This window comes from Helobdella robusta (genome assembly GCF_000326865.2).
Source record: "Helobdella robusta unplaced genomic scaffold HELROscaffold_18, whole genome shotgun sequence".
NCBI lineage: Eukaryota > Metazoa > Annelida > Clitellata > Rhynchobdellida > Glossiphoniidae > Helobdella > Helobdella robusta.
In genome coordinates this window covers 377,784-395,876 of record NW_008703981.1, presented here as the reverse complement: position 1 = coordinate 395,876, position 18,093 = coordinate 377,784, and the positions used below count along the sequence as shown (strand labels likewise).

Genomic DNA, 18,093 nt, shown 5'->3' with positions numbered 1-18,093 from the left:
GCTCCCCCGTCAAAGTTGTCTAGATCCGTCACTGGTGTCATAATTAAAATTTTGTTATATTCATATTTTTTATTTGTTATAAATTTTAATCACAAAAAATTTAATTACATTTCCGGTTCTAAAATTGAAATGTTGACTTTACGAAAGGTCTTTCGTTTCAAAGTTTTCTTGAGTGCCATATTTAGAGCGGCTTGATAATCCAACACGATGACACGTTTGTTCTATATTGTGATTCTCTGTAGACTGTTATTGAAAAATTTGTCGGTTTGACTGCCAGGAATCCAGCGTTGTAGGATTGATAGTCCCACAGGATAGCCATGTCATTTTCTTGCAGGGATTTCTAAATCGTACATCACATCAAAATTAAATTATTCATCTCTGCCTCTCTATATCACAAGCATTCAATCTTTTTAATAAGCATGTCAATTTAGCATATGAACAAAGCGCATTCACATATTATTGCATGCCTATTTCACGTACACAAATTTAAAATATTGATTTTGTTTTATAGTGCTTATACACTATTTTACTGAAATATTCAGTAAAATTTGGATTTTGGTCGGCGTCAATTATAAAAAATTTCATGAATCGCAGCTTACAATTTAAAGCGTTTGATGGATGGATGTTCAACTCAAGCCTTTGCAACGAATATTTGATCATGTACGTACATGTGCAGGCATGCAAGTGTATGTATGTTTTTACGTATGGATTGTTTTTATATACTATATAACTTTTTCACATTAGACACTTACAGGGGCGGATTTTGGAGGCAGGGCCGGGGAGCTCCGTTGCAAGCAGTTTTTTGTTAAAAGTCAGAAAAAGGACCGTTTTATGTGTATAATCGACTAAAAATTGAACGTGATAAGAATAAAAAAATGTCGTCAGAGCCACACTACCACAAATCTTGGCCTCTCCGGTAAAAATATTGGCCTCGTGAAAATTTAAACATTTTCTAATTTTTGCCCTCCCCCAGTCAAAGTTGTCTAGATCCGCTACTGGATACTTACAATTTTATTTATAATTCTGTATGAAAATACAGTGCGTGCATGCGTAAACTGAGTGCGAGGTCTTTTCAGGTGATTTTGGAAAATCATTAGTTTTTACCTGTAGTAGTTTTATACCTGTGCAATATTTTGTTGCTGCATCGGTGCTTAATGCATGGGTTAATAGTTTTTTTTTCACATGTCTTGGATGCGAGTATGATTATTTGAAATTGTCATGGCTTGGTTATAACCTGCGGTAATGATTCTTTAATCGAAACTTTGGCTTTTTGTAATTCAATTTCTTCGCGAACTTCAAAAAAAAAAGAAATTACATGAAATTTTTATGTTATTGGATTGAGTAATAGTTAATGTCAATCTCGTAACATATCAAATCGTGTTTGTAGTTTCAATATCATGTTATAAATTCTTTAACAAAGTATTTTAGTCCAATATCCTTCACAATAAAAACAGATTTTCACAGATAAAAACCAATATTTACAAAACGAACAACAGCGACTGTGTTTATTCATGAATAAATTTTGCTCCACTGGCAGTGCCTTCTATTCGTCATGTAGCATTACATCATATTTTAGTCTCCGCATTAACAGAGTTATATCTAGATTAGAGTCGTTGTGTTAGTGGTATCTAATATCAACAAAAAATGTCAGAACGATCGATATGTTAAATTCTTACAAATTATTGCACATACCGTTCGAATGAAACAACATCTCAAAACATGACTTGTCTGCTTCGGGTAAATCTGTCAGTCGACACCGTTAGCCCCCGCAGCCGAATTTTTTGCTGCTAGCCGTCAGTCGCTGAATAATTTATCAAACATAACTATTCTAAGTTAGAGCTTTTGTGCATTTTATTACAGTATATTTATTCTGTATGTAATTAAATTACTCATATCGAAATATTTTTCAAGTGTTGCATTATAGCTAAAGTTTAGTTAACTTAATTTTCACCTATTTGGTTATGGATAATCTGAAACTTTGATCAAACGGCAGTATTTAACTTTTCTGTTCAACTTGTTTGTCGTTCAATTTATGTCAAATTTCACATGTCGACTTGTTGTAGGCTATTTGGTTTTTGCAATTTTAAGTTTTATAGTGTGAAAGACGTTTACAAGTGTCATCTCATGGCTTTTTGTTCCATATTTTTTAAAACTCTGTAGCCATGTAAATAATTGTTAGACGGAGCTTTGCGTTGTCAGTTCGTACAGCGTGAAATTTTTTGCCGTCTGAACTGTCTTTAAATCTTCCAGCTGCATTGCTCAGAAATAAAGTGAAGATGTTTTTGTTCCAGTGAACCATTATATAGACATCAGACCAATTTGATTACTACGTTTTTGAAATATCATCCATGGTTTATAACACATGAAACATATGATAAATAAATATTGAAGAATAAAACCTCTATATAAGGCAAAGGACTTTTTAAAAAGATGACATCCAAGTCGGTATGTAGAACCGTATATCCGGCTAATAACGCATCCAAAATCATGCCGGTTCTTATATTTATCTTGTGAATGAAACTCTTGGTCCCAAAAGAATTGGCAACGCGGCTATCGGGATCGTCGGTGTAATGGACGCAATTGATATCGAGGGAGACCAGGTGGCAGGCCTCCAGTCCAGCACCCACAAACAAATAATTACTAATGTTGAAGCGTTTGAAACTGGAGAGGTACAAGTTGAGGGTCATGTCGACGAACGCCCTGTCCGTCAAGGCCAGGATGATGAACTTCAGAGGAGTACCATTCGGTTGCTCCACTGAAAATTATAAAAAAAACATGTTCTATTTGTGGTTTATGATTCCATTTGTAATCATTCTTCAGAAGGATGTTCGTGAAAAACAAGAAAATAAATTTTAAATGACAGAATAAAAATTGAAATAAAAAATTAAAAAAAAGTAAAAACTACAAACCGATTTTTGATAATTTGGCTATTTCAGGGATGAGACCATCAATTTTCCGGTGGAAGTGCTGTACTTCCTCGTCGCGAGGCCAGCGAACCAGCATGTACAAAACCACGATTAGAAAGATTGCTAGCAGGTATTTCCTGAATTTCTTATTCCACAACATGAAAATTAGTCGATTTTTGTCAGGCATCATATACCGTCGTAACGTTAAAAAATTAACTTGTTTCATTTTCTATTGTAACCATGTTCAATACGCTACTAAGTAATAGTTTCTTTTGATCACTCTTGATAAGTTCTCAGGAGCCAAGTCAATGTAATAATACAAGCAGACACTGCAAAATTTGCAACTTCCACGTCTCCTTGCAACTTCAACGGCGAGGCTTTTGCTGAAGCACACACACACACACAAACACACACGGGTAATGCAGTGATTGTTAACAAATATTATACATACATGTATATCTATTTGTATGTATTTATAAGTAGATACAATTATTTATTTTTTTAAATTGTTAATTCATTCGATTTTTTTTCTATCTACACATAATTCATCAATATATCACATGTGTTTGTTTATCACCCGTCTGTATACCTCTCAAGACTGCCTCGAATAAATAATATAATTTTTTTCCTAATGTTTGTATGTTCGTATGTAAATTAATATCTAGAGACTTGTATGTTGTATCGGTATGTATGAGGAAGATAATAAAGAGAGAGAGAGAGAGAGAGAGAGAGGGAGAGAAATGGGTAGAGAGAGATTTCATTTGTTTGGCAGTCGGTGATAAGACTTAGTTTAATTAATTGATTTGATTGTTGCGCTCATTGCTGATAATAGTGAAAACAAGCTGAAGCCTATGTCAAATTTGCCGTATTTCTTATGAAAAATGGTTCAAATAGATATTATATATATTGGTGTTCAATACTAGATATGTCAGTATGTACGTATATATGAATTAGTAAAAATATTCCCCATTCAATGTGCTAATCAATTCAGATTGATTAGTTGATTTAATGGCAGATAAAAACTATGAAGAGTCTTTCCAAAGTTTTCAACAGTTCTTTCGTTGTCATTAAATGTGTCTTCAATCGTATATGTTACGTGACATTGACTTTTAACGTGACAGTTAACTTTGCATATTGTTTTTCACAATGTTACACTTTGTCTGATATTCGAGCGGTCTAGCGAGGTTTAGCTTAAACATTTTTAAATCATTGGTTTTCAAACTTTTACGCCCCAGACCGGTGCCTGTGCGTAAATCCGCCACTGCCATATATATAGTATATAACATATTATATATATATATATATATATACAACTGTATTTAACTGTGCAGTCCGACCAAATCTGCAAACAAGTGAAAATAGGCCTTGTGATAGGTACCCTGTGAACGATGTTAAGTGATGGAAAAATAGTTAAAGCGATGAAAAGCGGCAAAAAAGCTGGAAAATTTGAAAAATAATTTACTACGTGTTCGAGTTTTGTTCAGCTTGAAAGAAAGTACGTTTCTCGGATAGAGGCGTAGAAATTTTTGCATCTTTCAAGTCAAGACCCTCACAGCAACATGATTTATTTAAAAAAAAATCGCAGCAATTCAATAACGGTTGTAGAATTTAAAAAATAAGGAACGGACGTTTGCAGGGAAACAATACTTCAACCTCAAAAACGAAGCAGTAAAAAGAGAATAGTAAATTTATTAAATATTATATATATATATATGTGTGTACACACTAAAAATCAGCATTGAAATACTATTTGAAATCAATGGAAAATAGCATGGTTAAAGATTTTTGTAAAAAAAAACCTTAACTGACAGATTCATTTAAACAATCAAATAGCCAATAAATATATACAACAAAATGAATAATTCGATAAATAATTAACAAATTGTTTAAGCAAATAATAAATCAATCAATACATTAATTGTTTAATTAATTAATATATAAACCAATTAATTGAAAGATTAATTAATTAAAATTTTCATTAATATCCTTTACCCCAGTCAACCTGATGTTTTAGAGGTTGGCCATTGCAGAAGAGTTCGTAATTTTTTAAAAAGTTTTTGACGAACTGTCAATAAAAAAGTTTTCAACATATTTTTGTCGAATTTTCATTCATTTTATTTAATCGTTTATATATTTTCATTTCATTAAATGAGGTATGAACAAATGAATCAAATTGACATAAAGATAGAAAACATAAAGAAAAATTAATTCTTTCAATAGACTACGGATTTTAGCAAGTAAAAAAAACAATATGACGAAAGATTAAACATCAATAAAAAAAATATTACCTCTCTAAACTTTCAAAAAATCAACTAAAGAACCGATTTTTATTTGTAATTTTGCCACTTCATATTCGAATGGTGACGAAATTTAAAAACCAAATTATGATTAAAAGAAAATAACTAAAAAGGAAAACCAAAAATTTATAAAAAAAAAATTACTGAAAAACTAAATTAATAAAAAAAAACCTCTACGGGATCAATCCCATGCCAAGAAACATGGGGTGTAATGGTTATCCCTTTATGCTCCCATAAGGGACTGCCAGATGGGAGAGGTTCCTCCTCAAAGACATCCAAGATCGCATGACTCAACCAGTCATTACTGATTCGTAATAATTTATTTATGTTTATTTATATTTATTCATATAATTCTTATATTTATTCATATAATATTCAATTTATTCTGGAAACGATCAATATTATCGGTATAGAAAATAGTTTAGATTATAACTATAATAATGATATCACAATAATAAGGATGATGATGAAAATTATCCTGATCATGAATCATGATGATACTTCTTACTCTAAGGCCTCTATGACCGACTTATCACTGATAGCGTTACCTCTGCCGATGTTTATAAAGCAGGGTTTCTGCAGGCGAGGAAATAATTTCATCTTAACATTTTATTTATTTTAAATTAGTTTTCACAATTTGATTATTTTTAATAAATAATTTATTTTATATTTAAATTTTTTTTCTTTGAATAAATAAAAAAAAAGAACCGATATATACATAGATAACAGTTGAAAAAACTAATGATAGTGACATTAACTGAAATAATAAAGAATAATAATATCAATGGTAATGACAATACTACTTTTACTACTACTACTACCACCACCACCACCACCACCACCACCACCACCACCACCACCACCACCACCACCACCACCACCACCACCACCACCACTACCACTACCACTACTACTACCACTACTACTACTACTACTACTACTACTACTACTACTACTACTATTATTATTATTATTATTACTACTACTACTATTACTACTACTTCTACAACTACTACTAGAGTACTACAAATAATAATAATAACAATTGCAATTGTAGTAGTAGTAGTAATAGTGATAATAAAAACAGAAATAATAACAAAATATGCAATAAATAGCAATTAGTACTTTTTGCTGGCAATGTTGAAGCACTTGACCATCAAAGAATCCATTAGTTTCATTTGTATGTGGTAGGATTGATATGATGTAGTCAGATGAAGCTAGCACAGTTACTAGATCATTCGTTAGACTGCCATAATAATAATTAAAATAATAACATAATAATAATAAATAAAATAATTTATATTTATATAAAAATTTAGCTTAATAATGAACAATTATAAATGGTATCTGTTGTTTGTGTCTGGTATATGCACCTAAACTTTAATTGGATAAATTTTTTATGTAAATATTTCAAAAGAATAAAGTTAATATTCAGTTACATATTATTTGGCAACTTAAAATAAAATTATATTTAATGTTTATAATGGAAAAAGTTCTAGTGAGGTAGTTAGTTGAAAAAGTTCTAGTAGAGTGATTGAAAACCTTACTGCATTGGCATCCTTGGACCCGTTACTTTGTGCATTCCTGGACAGAGCTATCACATTCATATTCAGTGACCTCAAGCACTCCGCCACTGATTAACGATAGAAATAATTTTAAAGATAATTTTTAGAAACAGTAATAAAATACGCGATAAATATGCCGTAATAATTAGCACTTTGTATTGACAAAGTTGCGTTAAGTACAATTAGATAGATAAACGGTTCAGGCATTTAACAACTTGAAATTTTTCAAAATGATAGGTTGAAAATTGATGAAAATTATTTTTATAAAATGTGATAAATTGAAAAAACACAAATAGTTCATACCTCTTTTGCCTATGCTTCCGTAGCCAATGATTCCTGCAGTTAAGTTTCTTAACAATCGGAAACTTTTAAACTTCCTTAGATTGAGTAATAATTTGATATTTTGAAAATATATAAATACGAATAAACAAGTCTGTAAATATTCAAATACTTGTGTAGATAGAATACCTCAAAACGTGTTTCTTTCAAAATGAAAAAAGTTACCAATTTTTTTTGGCCTGCTGTGTCTTGTAGTATTCAAAATGTCTCTCCCTGCTAATGATCTGACCAACTACATATTCAGCCATCTGGTTGTCAAAGAAACCAGCATTTCTTGTCAATATAAACTTTGGAGTCTGTGAAAGAAAATTATTAATTCCAAAAAACGTTAAATTAAATCCAAAAAATAAAAAAACACCAAATTGAACTACTTACATTAAGTTTGCTTAAGTGATAAATCAATAACCAATATTTGATGTAATAAATTGTATGGACCAGAATTATCAAAAATGTACATTTAACTAACCTCTCCTACAAATGTATCCATCATCATTTCCACTCCTGTTTAGAAAATACATTACAAAAAAATTATAACATACTAATTCAGAATGCATAATTTCATTTTTAAATTTCCTATGTAATATTTTAGAGAAAAGAATGCTTAAATAAATTAAAAAGTGTATCACCAGTTGAAAAGCTGTGAACCCAGGTAATGTTTTTTAAAGAATTCTTAAATTCTTTGTTTCTGAAGCAGTAAGGTAGGCAAACAATGATGTCGAGTTGGGAAAGAGTTTGCTTCATATCATCTGGGACCAGATCAGAGTCACAATCTGCAAACAAAGAATTATCTTTTAATACAATAATTAATTTTAAATATAATTATAGTCAAGATTTAGTAAGATTTGTATATATTTAAAATACTAAAAAAATAACAAAAAATAATTAACTTAAAATACGACTATCTCTATCTATATATAAGTCCAGCAAGATTTAATGAGATTTGTATATTTTTAATTAAATACATTTGAAAAAATCAGATTAAATAAGTCCGTAAAATTTAATTCTTTATTTAAATATTTAAATTAAAACAAGTGTAACCAATTGTTAAAACTGCAACATCAGGAAAATATTTCTTCATCTCAGTGGTGACACCTTGTACTATATTAGTCCCTTCCAATTTTTTCTTCCATTTCATGGAAAAGGAAACACCTATCTTGAAAGCCATGATCGTACTATAAGTTGATTGATGTAATTTTTTGTAAGTTGATGGATTGGTGTAAAAAAAACCTTTGAGTAAAATTTGATGTAAACCTGAATAAATTAAAATGAACACATAATAAAAAATTTGCAAGTATGAAAATCATAAATTGCATGAGAGTACTTAGTTAGTACATGTATTGTATGCAGCATGATTTTTGAGTTTTTGTGTCCTAGTACTTAGTACAAGTATGCAGTGAGTATGAGTAGTATAGCTATACTATTGCTATAGTTTTTGACTTTTAGTGTCTGTGTGTGTTTGTGTATTGTACTCATGTATTGTACTGTACTGCAATCTGTTATGTTTATATAAATAAATGTTGTTATAAACAGATAACGTTAAATTTTGACCTGCTCTCCAGCACATTACGATTACAGAAAAAGCCAAGCAACCATACCTTACGTTTTTACATCATATTACATTTGATGATAAATCACGTAGAAAGTAAATGTACAAAGTTTACTTTTTGCATAGAACTTTTTGCGTAATATTTAGTATTATTATTAAAATGAGGATTAAACCGGGTTAATCTGTGAGAGTTTAATGGGAATTTTAAAATTCCATTGTGATTTTACAAGTGAATCATTTGAATTTATATATCATTCCAAATAAAACCACGTAGAGTAGTTAAAATAAATGGAATACAGCAAGTTTTTTTTTTTCATAAAAAAAAGCTGAACCATTTATGTTGAATTACAAAATACTTTTTGTTTTTTAAAATGCAACACTTAAAATCAAAATTTTATGCTACAAAAGCTGCTACATCCACACCACACCACATACACGCACATTCTATGTACTGTACTTTAGAGGTACATACTCATTGACCTTACCTCAACTAAATTTGGCAAGTTAAGCTGATTAAAAAAAATTAACGTCAACTATGTTCTGAATAAAACTGAGGCTTCTCATTAAATATTTTTTTCAGGTGATTACCATATCTACTATTATTTTGATCAGCCAATGAACATTGTACTATAGTTTAATTCCTATACAAAATCTTTTACAAACAGCTCATATTACAGGTTTATGATTAAGAACATTAATTTATTCATAAATAAATGTGCGTGTTACGTAACATACTAAATACATACCTATATTACAAATATATTACTATGTCAAATACCAGAAATTAAAATACGTACGTTGACTGACATCTATGTAAAACGATATGGAAGAACTGATCAAATGTAAACAACCTGAATTATGGATGACCTTTCTGTGGAAATATTTTTATATATTTTTTCTAATTTTGCAAATTGAATTATATTGATAAAGTGTAAACTATTTCTCGAAATTTTGTAATATTACAGTAACTGACACTTTAATGTATCGATTCATAATGTAATTTTGTAATGTATAATTATCCTTACAAACTTTAGATTATGACACTGCACTTTACCCTTTTGATGGAGCATGAATAAATCATTCAACAGTTCCATAATCTACATATTAGCGATCAAATTAGATGAACGCAAAATAGAACGAATAAAATGAAGCGGAATTAATGAAAATGTGACGAACTTTTGCATAATAAAAATTTCTACAATTAAATGTTAATAGTAAAATAGTTTTTTGCCAAGCTGATTTGTAATTTTTATGTTTTGTTTTTTAATGCTTTTTTTAAAACAGCTCTTTAGAGAAACCGAGGAAGAGATTCCAAAATTTGTGATGAGTACAGTGCAACAACATTTCTCTTGTCATTCATTCAATAAAGTTTTTTGCTCTGCATTTCATTTTGTTTTTGCTTCTGTCTATCCTTTTCAATATATTTTCACATCAGAGGAAGTATTTTGATATCGATTAATTTCTACTTTGTGTTTGCTCTGTGCAAACTGTCGTGTCCGCGCATGCAGTTTACACGTACATATTTTATATGAATATTGATTCATCCTCCTTCATGAATTTGAATTTGAAAAAAAGAAAACTATAGAAGCATGTGCTCGTTCGTGGGAAGTATGATGGTAAAAACATTAACAGAAATATGATGGTAAAATATGAGAAATATGATGGTAAAAACATTAACAGAGAACATTTAACCTCGCATTATTTCGATGCATGTTTGCAATCGCATACGCTATTTATTTTATATAAAAATTATTTGATTTTTTTAAAACTAAGTAATAATTAAATAACGTTGAAAATAATGCTTGTAATAATTATAATGCTTGTAATGTCATTGCTTGTGAATTGTCCTATCTGTGGGCAGTTCAACCAGCCAGGTATTGAAACGAGATGGTGAATTCCATTATGCAAATCAAGAACCTATCGTTAAACAAATGATTCTTTATTATCTTGTTGTATATATATATTTATTTATTTATGTATGTGTATGTAAACAACACGTTTAAATATGAAATAACGATGATATTTGAAAATTATCAGAGCAGCTTTGGACATCAGAGAAGATTTTGTTGTCGAAGTTTTTGAAGAACACTACAGATGCTCGCATCAGACCGCTGCAGCCCAATCAATCCACAATCAAAGTAAAAATGGAGTACAAACTGCTTTCTATCATGGATCTCGTACGTCCGTTTATTTTTTAATTTTCAGTAAACGTTCATTCAAGGTTTTATGAGAAATATTTGTGCAAATCAACTTTCAAGTTGTTTTTTACAAGCCAACTTGCTCATTCGTCATTGAGTTTTTTGTTGATTTATTTCAAAAATACGTTAAAAAATAAAAATTGCATTAATTTTAATGATTTATAATTAATTCGTCATTTTTTTGTAATTTTTCACTGAAACTACCGCTCAATGTATCGAAATAGAACCAAAAAGAACAACAGTTTGTTATCTTCGGATGGCTCAACTTGGTATGGTTTTAATCCATATTATAGAAATATATTAATGCACAACATTTTTTTTGTAAACTCACAAAAAGTTTAAAAATATGCAAATCTTTTTCCTCAAATTGATGAAACAAAAATATTCACCAGAGGTGGCAAAATCTCAACCTGACTTGGAATGAAAGCGAGTACAACATCAAGTACATCGTCGTCAAATCAGAAAAAATATGGTTTCCAAATTTTGCCGTTCGAAACAGGTTTTTAAGATTATAAGATGCAGATGAATCAAAATGATGATCACATTCTGATAAATGAACGTTGAATTGACCAGTGCGGACAAAGTATTCGGCGACATCTTCGACCACGAGAGGTACAGAGCTCAACTCTTCTCAAACGGCACAGTCTCTTACTCAACCTCGGGCAAGACGACAACATTCTGCCAGTTGAACCTTCAGTACTTTCCCTTCGACTCTCAAGCTTGTTACCTCGAAATTTTCAGCTGGACCTATAGCGAGAGTCAGTTGAGTTTGGAGCCTTTTGGAAAAAGTGTCGACCTGGAAAACTTCAACGGTAATGGGCAGTGGAATCTAACGCGCGTGGAGGTAGGAGCGTTTGTAGACGTACATTCTTAATCATACAAGATATGTACTTCAGTTGTACTGTACATTCACAAACATATAAGATATGTAGCTACTTTTAAAATGCACTATAACCTTGCTTGATGTTTATTTGCAACAAAAATCCATTTTAAAATTTATTTTATCAACGGGAGAGTATTTTTAAGATTGAATCAATTTCTTGACATGATATAGTCTTAGCTGCGTTTTTATATCATGTAATTCTAAATTCCCGAAAGACATAGTCTTAGCAGCATTATTAATCTATTAATCAATCAAAAAAAAATAATATTTTTATCCTTCAGCGGTTCTTTTTAACATGTATCAACAACAACAACAAAACAGAGCGCGCGTGTTCTTCATAGTGAAAATATCGAAAAACCTGACGATAGCAGACAATTTGACACATCCTTTTATTTGATTTATGGTGGCTAAATTTTATTAAAAAACTTTACTCACTTTATTTATTACAACTCATCGTTAACAAATGAATGGCAAGGACTTGAACGAACTAGTGAAGAATCTTTGAAAGTAGCTACGATGTGCTCTGTTCCTGTCCAGTTGTCCCCGCGATAAACAAACATTCATCATTTCTTTACATTTCTTTCATTCCTTCCTCCTACATCATTCTTTATATTTTCCACGTTGAATCGTAAACAAAACTGACACGAGTGCCTAAAATTTTCATTCCTCCGAGTTTTCAGGTGGATATCATACCGTTGGAAATAGATAGAGAATATTATTCGGTAGCCAGGTTCGTTTTCTACATCAACCGCAAACCTCTCTATCACGTGGTGACACTCATCATCCCATCGACCATCATGTCCTTCCTCGTCATCTTCGTGTACTTACTCCCAGCTGGTACTTTTTTTTAAGAATATAAATTTAAATAAATTACTGAGTTATTTAGATCATTCAAATTTTTGAATAGGTTTAAATTAATATTTTATTTATTCTTTTAATGAATTAATAGCACTAATTAAAACACGGGAACTTTAGATTCATCGGAGAAAGTATCGCTGAGTATAACAATCCTGTTGGCCTATTCTGTCTTCCAACTAGGTGTTGCAGACAACATGCCAAAGACATCCAATATAGTTCCTTATATAAGTTTGTTTGCTTTTTCCAATTAAACTTTAAACCAAAACATAAAAATAAATATCTTGATCGAAAAATAATTTTAAACAATTTCCAATCCAGCCGTCTACGTTTCATTCGTCATGTTTTTTGCGAGTGTTTCCCTGCTGTCAACAATTTTCGTCCTCATCTTGCACTTCCACGTGAACTACACCCGGCCTCCCAAGTGGCTGCAGACTCTCGTCTTTGATTACCTTTCAAAATATCTCGGAACGCGATCCCGTCTGGACGCCTTGAATGATATTGATGCTATGTGGAAGAAGGGTGAGAAAGTTCACTGCGCTGCATTTAATTCATTAAGTTTAGATATGTTTAAAAAGCATATTAATGCCAATCCTTCGAATCAATGGTAAATGTTTATCTATCCTTAACTAATTTGTTTATAGCACACTTGTCGTTATGTTTGCCAGCGTGTACTTTAGTTTTTTTTAAATATATTTTGAATTGTTAGACTTGATAAAAATAAATCAGTAATTTTGTTGAAAAATAATAATCCCTTTAAAGGCAAACACTACAAGAAGCAGTCCAAGAGAGTTAAAAACTCTGGTATCGAGGAAAGTGGAACAGAGGTGACATCTGACGACGTAAATAATCAGAAATCTGGAAAATCATCTCGCCGCGTGCAACTGGCGGGAGAAAGTGGAAACGAGATGAATTCGTCGCCAGCAGAGTCTGAGAGAGCAAACAACACCAACAGGAATTTCCATGAAAGTTCTACCAGCGGCAATAAAGCAGCAACTTTATGGAGACGCGCCTTCAACATGATCTCCGAGCAAGTTTCTAAAATACGCAGGCACACTCGCAAGAGCAACAAGAGAAACGTCGACGACGGAGGCTTCAGCTACTACTACAACAGCGCCGTCGAAACGGAAGCTAACCCAGACGATGGAAATGAAGAAATTTTTACAATTTCAGATGAGAGCCACGCCAGGACCGCTAACATCAACATCGCAAACGACCACCAAGAAAAACTTCCTGAAACTGAAAAAACCCCATCAAAATTATGGCAGAGATTGAAGTACGCGAAGGTGAAAGCACCCGGTGGAATGAGAGAGAAAAGCATGGTGGATAGTGAGGAAAGAGAGAGACATTACAACTCTCTGGGAGAAAAACTTGAGGAGGAGACATTAAAAACTCAGTGGAACGTGATTGTGTCAACAGTGGATAAGATGTTCCTTATCATCTACACGGTCCTCAACATTTTCGCATGTGTCCTCTTCTTAGCCGTTCTGCCGGCCATTGCACCGAAACAAGTTGAACCGGAAACCATGTTCTGATGGATGGACGGACGGACGGACGGACGGACGGATGGTTGGATAGATGGATGGGTGGATGGATGGATGGATGGGTGGATGGATGGATGGATGGATGGATGGATGGATGGATGGATGGATGGATGGATGGATTTTCTCCTTTTTACCCTATAATATATTTGAATTATATTTATGACATAATATACCTTATATTATATATATATATATATATATATAAATATATATATTATACTAGTCTATACATTTACATACTATACAATACTTTACAATACAATACTATACTGTATTTTATTTATTATAGATTATATTATCTTTTTAACATCATTGTTGTTTTAAACGAATAAAAAGATAATTAATTTCTTAGCTTGCGTTGTTACGGCCTTTTTTCCCCCACACATTATTTCATTATTTATTTACTTGGTGTTGTGGTTTTCGTCCATTTATTGAATGGGTACTTGAAGTAAATTTTTCATAAATGTTGCAAGTTTATTGATATTTCATTCGCTGTGAGAAAATTAATAAATAAATTAATAATTTATTCAATGATAAAAATTTCATTAAAATTATTATTAATTTTACACGCGTACGCATACGCACACACACACAAACACAAGCATACACACAAACATACATACATCTATTTTTATATATTGTGTAAACAAAGGTAAAATACTTACACAATTACATACAGAAACAAACAAACACACACACACACACACACGAAACGTTTTGAGAATACAAGCAATCATAATAAGAACACGATGATGTATAGGCATTGTTTCTTCTTTCATGTGTGACTTTGATGCTCTAAACGTTTGAAAACACACGCACACACACGCACACACGCACACACACACATACAACCACTTTCCTTCAATCATACTTTGTCTGTTTATCCTTATTAAATAAAATTATTTGCTAATTATTTTTTAATTTGTTCTTAATTTATGATAATTTACGTTTCTATGCGTTGTGTGTGTGTGTATGTGTTTGTATATGCGTGTGTATTAATGTTTGTGTGTGTGCGTTTATGTATGTGTGTGTGTATGTGTATGCGAAAAATGTGAAATTGTCTGAATTTTATGTGTTATATTTATAAGATGTTATTTTTATCTTCTACCATTTTTGATGAATTTTACATGTACTTTTGTAATTTGTAAAAATTTTGAATATGAAAATATATTGAAAAAACATTTGCAAATTTTTTTTTAAGACATTTGACGTGTGATCAATATTTATTAATAAATTTCTCAAAAATATATTTATTTATTAATTTTTTCACACACACACACACACACAAACACGCACATATAATCTAAACACTAGTTGCAATAATCAGCGTTTATATAAAAAATGAAAAAAAAAATTCTCCCTACAAATAAATTTGAATTGAACTGACAGTAACTGATAAATTAAACAATAAAATGATAAACAATAAATAATAATAATATATAAAGAATAACAAATTAAACAATAAAATAATAAACAATAAATAATAATATATAAAGAATAATAATTTTCAATTTATTTTGTAATAATTTATAACAATTCGTAATATCAATCAATCCTGATATCAATCAATCAAAATGAAAAAGACGAACTGGCCCCATCAAAATGGTTATTTGATTCGTTTGAAAGTGCTAAATACTACATACATCGTCCGAAATAACAGTTGTAATAATAATAAGAGTAAAAAAAATTAGAAAAAATGAAATAACAATAACAACAACAACAATAGCAACAAAAATATCCACAATTGTTGACAGAATTGATCATGAGAGCATCGCTGATTTAGAAAATATTTTCATACAATTTTTTCTCCAAACCCTGCTAGTTTTATAGTTTTATAGTTTTATTTTAAACACACATTTATATAAGCACAAACACACACACATACACACACACACGTACACACACACACACACGCACACGCACAAAAACACACACACAAACATACACACACATATATGCGCGCGTTAATACATACGCGCGCGCACACATATTCACACGCACACAGACAGATACACGTTAGTCCTCGATATCAATAAACTCTGATTCGCAATCACTCACGCAACTGCTCGCGTCATCGTCTACGTCATCGGTGACGTCATCGCTGCGTGAAATTATTTTACAATTGTTTGTTTCTTGTTTGATAATAACGCTTTTGTGGAAGGGTACTGTGCGGTTGGAGTTATCTTTGCGGGTGTTAGATGGTGGAAAACTAAGTGGTGAATGTGTTGATGATATGCTGGGCGAATGAGTTAAGTCGTTGTTTGTAGGATATGTTGTGTGGTAGTTGTGACTGTTGCTGCTGCGGTGATTGTGGCTGCTAGCCGTGTGGCCGATGTTAAAGTTTTTGTTGTTATTGTAGTAATTATGCGGGCGCTGGTGGTAAACGAGTTGTTTGACGTCGTTGTTTTGGTTGTTGTAATGGTTGTTGTTGTTGCTGCTGTCTATGTTGTTGTTGGTGTCGCAAAAATCTAAGAAAAGATTTTCGACACTGCAAGGACTTTTTGTCGTCGTGCTGACAACGTTGCGGTCATCATCGTCGTCGTCGTCTTCGTTATCTTTAGCGTTGTTGGTGTTGTTGTTTAGATTTTGTTGTTGCTGATTGAAAGTTAGTTGTTGTTGTTGATGATGGTGTTGATGTTGATAGAACTGATGTTGTTGCTGTTGAAAATGTTGCTGAAAGTGCTGCTGCAGTTGCATATTTATAACGCTGTTGGGCTTTATTTTATTCCTCACATCGTCGTCGTTACGGTTTCTCAATTTATATTTGTTACTGCAGGTTGCTTTCTTATCTACCACGTTGTTATCGTTGATGCTTGCATTGTTGTTGTTGTTGTTGTTGTTGTTGTTATTGTTTCTCCTGTTGTTAATGACGTCACTGCACGTTGATTCGTGGCAAAATTGTTTTCCACTAGAAAACCTGTTTTTCAAGCCAGCAGTTTTGACATTTGATGTTGGTGCTGCGTTAGTCGTCTGCCTGTATTTCATCCTTGTCGACCCTAGCTTAGCAGAGCCATGTGTTTTCACGTGTTTACTTAAATGATCGCTCCTGGCGAACCTCTTCCCGCATATCTGGCAGACGAATTTTTTGTCCCCTGTGTGTGTCTTCATGTGTCGCTGCAGTTCATCCGAGCGAGTGAAGCTCTTGCCACAGTAGAGCCAGGCACATACGAAGGGTCGGTCCCCAGCGTGCCAGCGGAGGTGGGCCTTCAAGTGGGAAGTCTTGCCGTAGACCTTGTTGCAACCTGGAAGGTGGCAGATGTGTAGTTTCTTGAAAGGTTTGTTGATGTTGTTGCTGTTGTTACTTGTGGTGGCTGTCGTTGATGTAGTGCTGGTCGAACCACTGTCGTTGGTGATGTTGTTGCGGTGGCTACCGGTGCTGCAATTAATGGAAGCAGCGTGGTGGTGAGGATGGTGTGTTTGAAATGAACTGTTCACTGCAGAGGAAGATGTTGATGATAGTGGAAACGATGATGCTGAAAATATTGCTGGGTGAGACATATTGGGGTGTGATGAATTCAATGCAGAAGTAAGCAGCGATGATGACATTGATGATGAGGAAGAAGATGACGATGACGCTAACAAAGATAACTTTGGAGATGATGACGACGACGACGAAGAGGTTGAAAACGATTTTTTTTTATCATCAACTCCCAAGGTAGTAGAGGTGACGTATTCATTTCTTATCCCAACATACTCGCCAGTTTTCGATGTTACTGCAGAATGTTTGGCAGCAGCTGGGACTTTGGCTTCCAATAATTTTTGGCAGTTGGGACACCGACACCTGGTGCACTTCCTTGTCGTTACCATAATCTTATCATTCGCATGTCGTAAGTTTTCCAACTCGGTCAAGTATTTCGAGAAGGTTAGATTCGGAGGAGGTCGTTGCAAGCACGAAAGGTGAAATGGTGAACTGGTGCCCCAGGGAATAAAATATTGCAATTTAGTTTGGTTCATGTTCAG

The 18,093-nt window shown here is 32.5% G+C and overlaps 4 protein-coding genes across 4 annotated transcripts; 1 reads left to right on the top strand and 3 right to left on the bottom strand.

Annotated features, from left to right (window-relative positions):
• Positions 1-181: 181 nt before the first annotated feature.
• Positions 182-3,093, bottom strand: HELRODRAFT_170428 (hypothetical protein; the record flags this gene model as incomplete). The annotated part of the gene is made up of 4 exons (XM_009016257.1): positions 182-340; positions 1,235-1,293; positions 2,420-2,755; positions 2,910-3,093. 4 exons carry the CDS (start codon positions 3,091-3,093, stop codon positions 182-184), a joined length of 738 nt encoding a protein of 245 aa, XP_009014505.1.
• Positions 3,094-4,884: 1,791 nt separating this feature from the next.
• On the bottom strand, positions 4,885-8,671 carry HELRODRAFT_170427 (hypothetical protein; the record flags this gene model as incomplete). The annotated part of the gene is made up of 11 exons (XM_009016256.1): positions 4,885-4,971; positions 5,375-5,507; positions 5,712-5,779; positions 6,329-6,449; positions 6,746-6,836; positions 7,072-7,145; positions 7,273-7,403; positions 7,574-7,608; positions 7,734-7,877; positions 8,200-8,358; positions 8,656-8,671. 11 exons carry the CDS (start codon positions 8,669-8,671, stop codon positions 4,885-4,887), a joined length of 1,059 nt encoding a protein of 352 aa, XP_009014504.1.
• Positions 8,672-11,404: 2,733 nt separating this feature from the next.
• HELRODRAFT_76360 (hypothetical protein) lies at positions 11,405-14,124 on the top strand (the record flags this gene model as incomplete). Its single annotated transcript, XM_009016255.1, has 5 exons — positions 11,405-11,707; positions 12,415-12,571; positions 12,710-12,820; positions 12,911-13,029; positions 13,987-14,124. The coding sequence occupies 5 exons, from the start codon at positions 11,405-11,407 to the stop codon at positions 14,122-14,124; spliced, it is 828 nt and encodes a 275-aa protein (XP_009014503.1).
• A 3,009-nt stretch (positions 14,125-17,133) lies between these two features.
• HELRODRAFT_136356 (hypothetical protein) lies at positions 17,134-17,403 on the bottom strand (the record flags this gene model as incomplete). The annotated part of the gene is made up of 1 exon (XM_009016254.1): positions 17,134-17,403. A coding segment is annotated over one exon (270 nt), but the record flags the coding sequence as incomplete, so codon positions are not given.
• Positions 17,404-18,093: the final 690 nt, after the last annotated feature.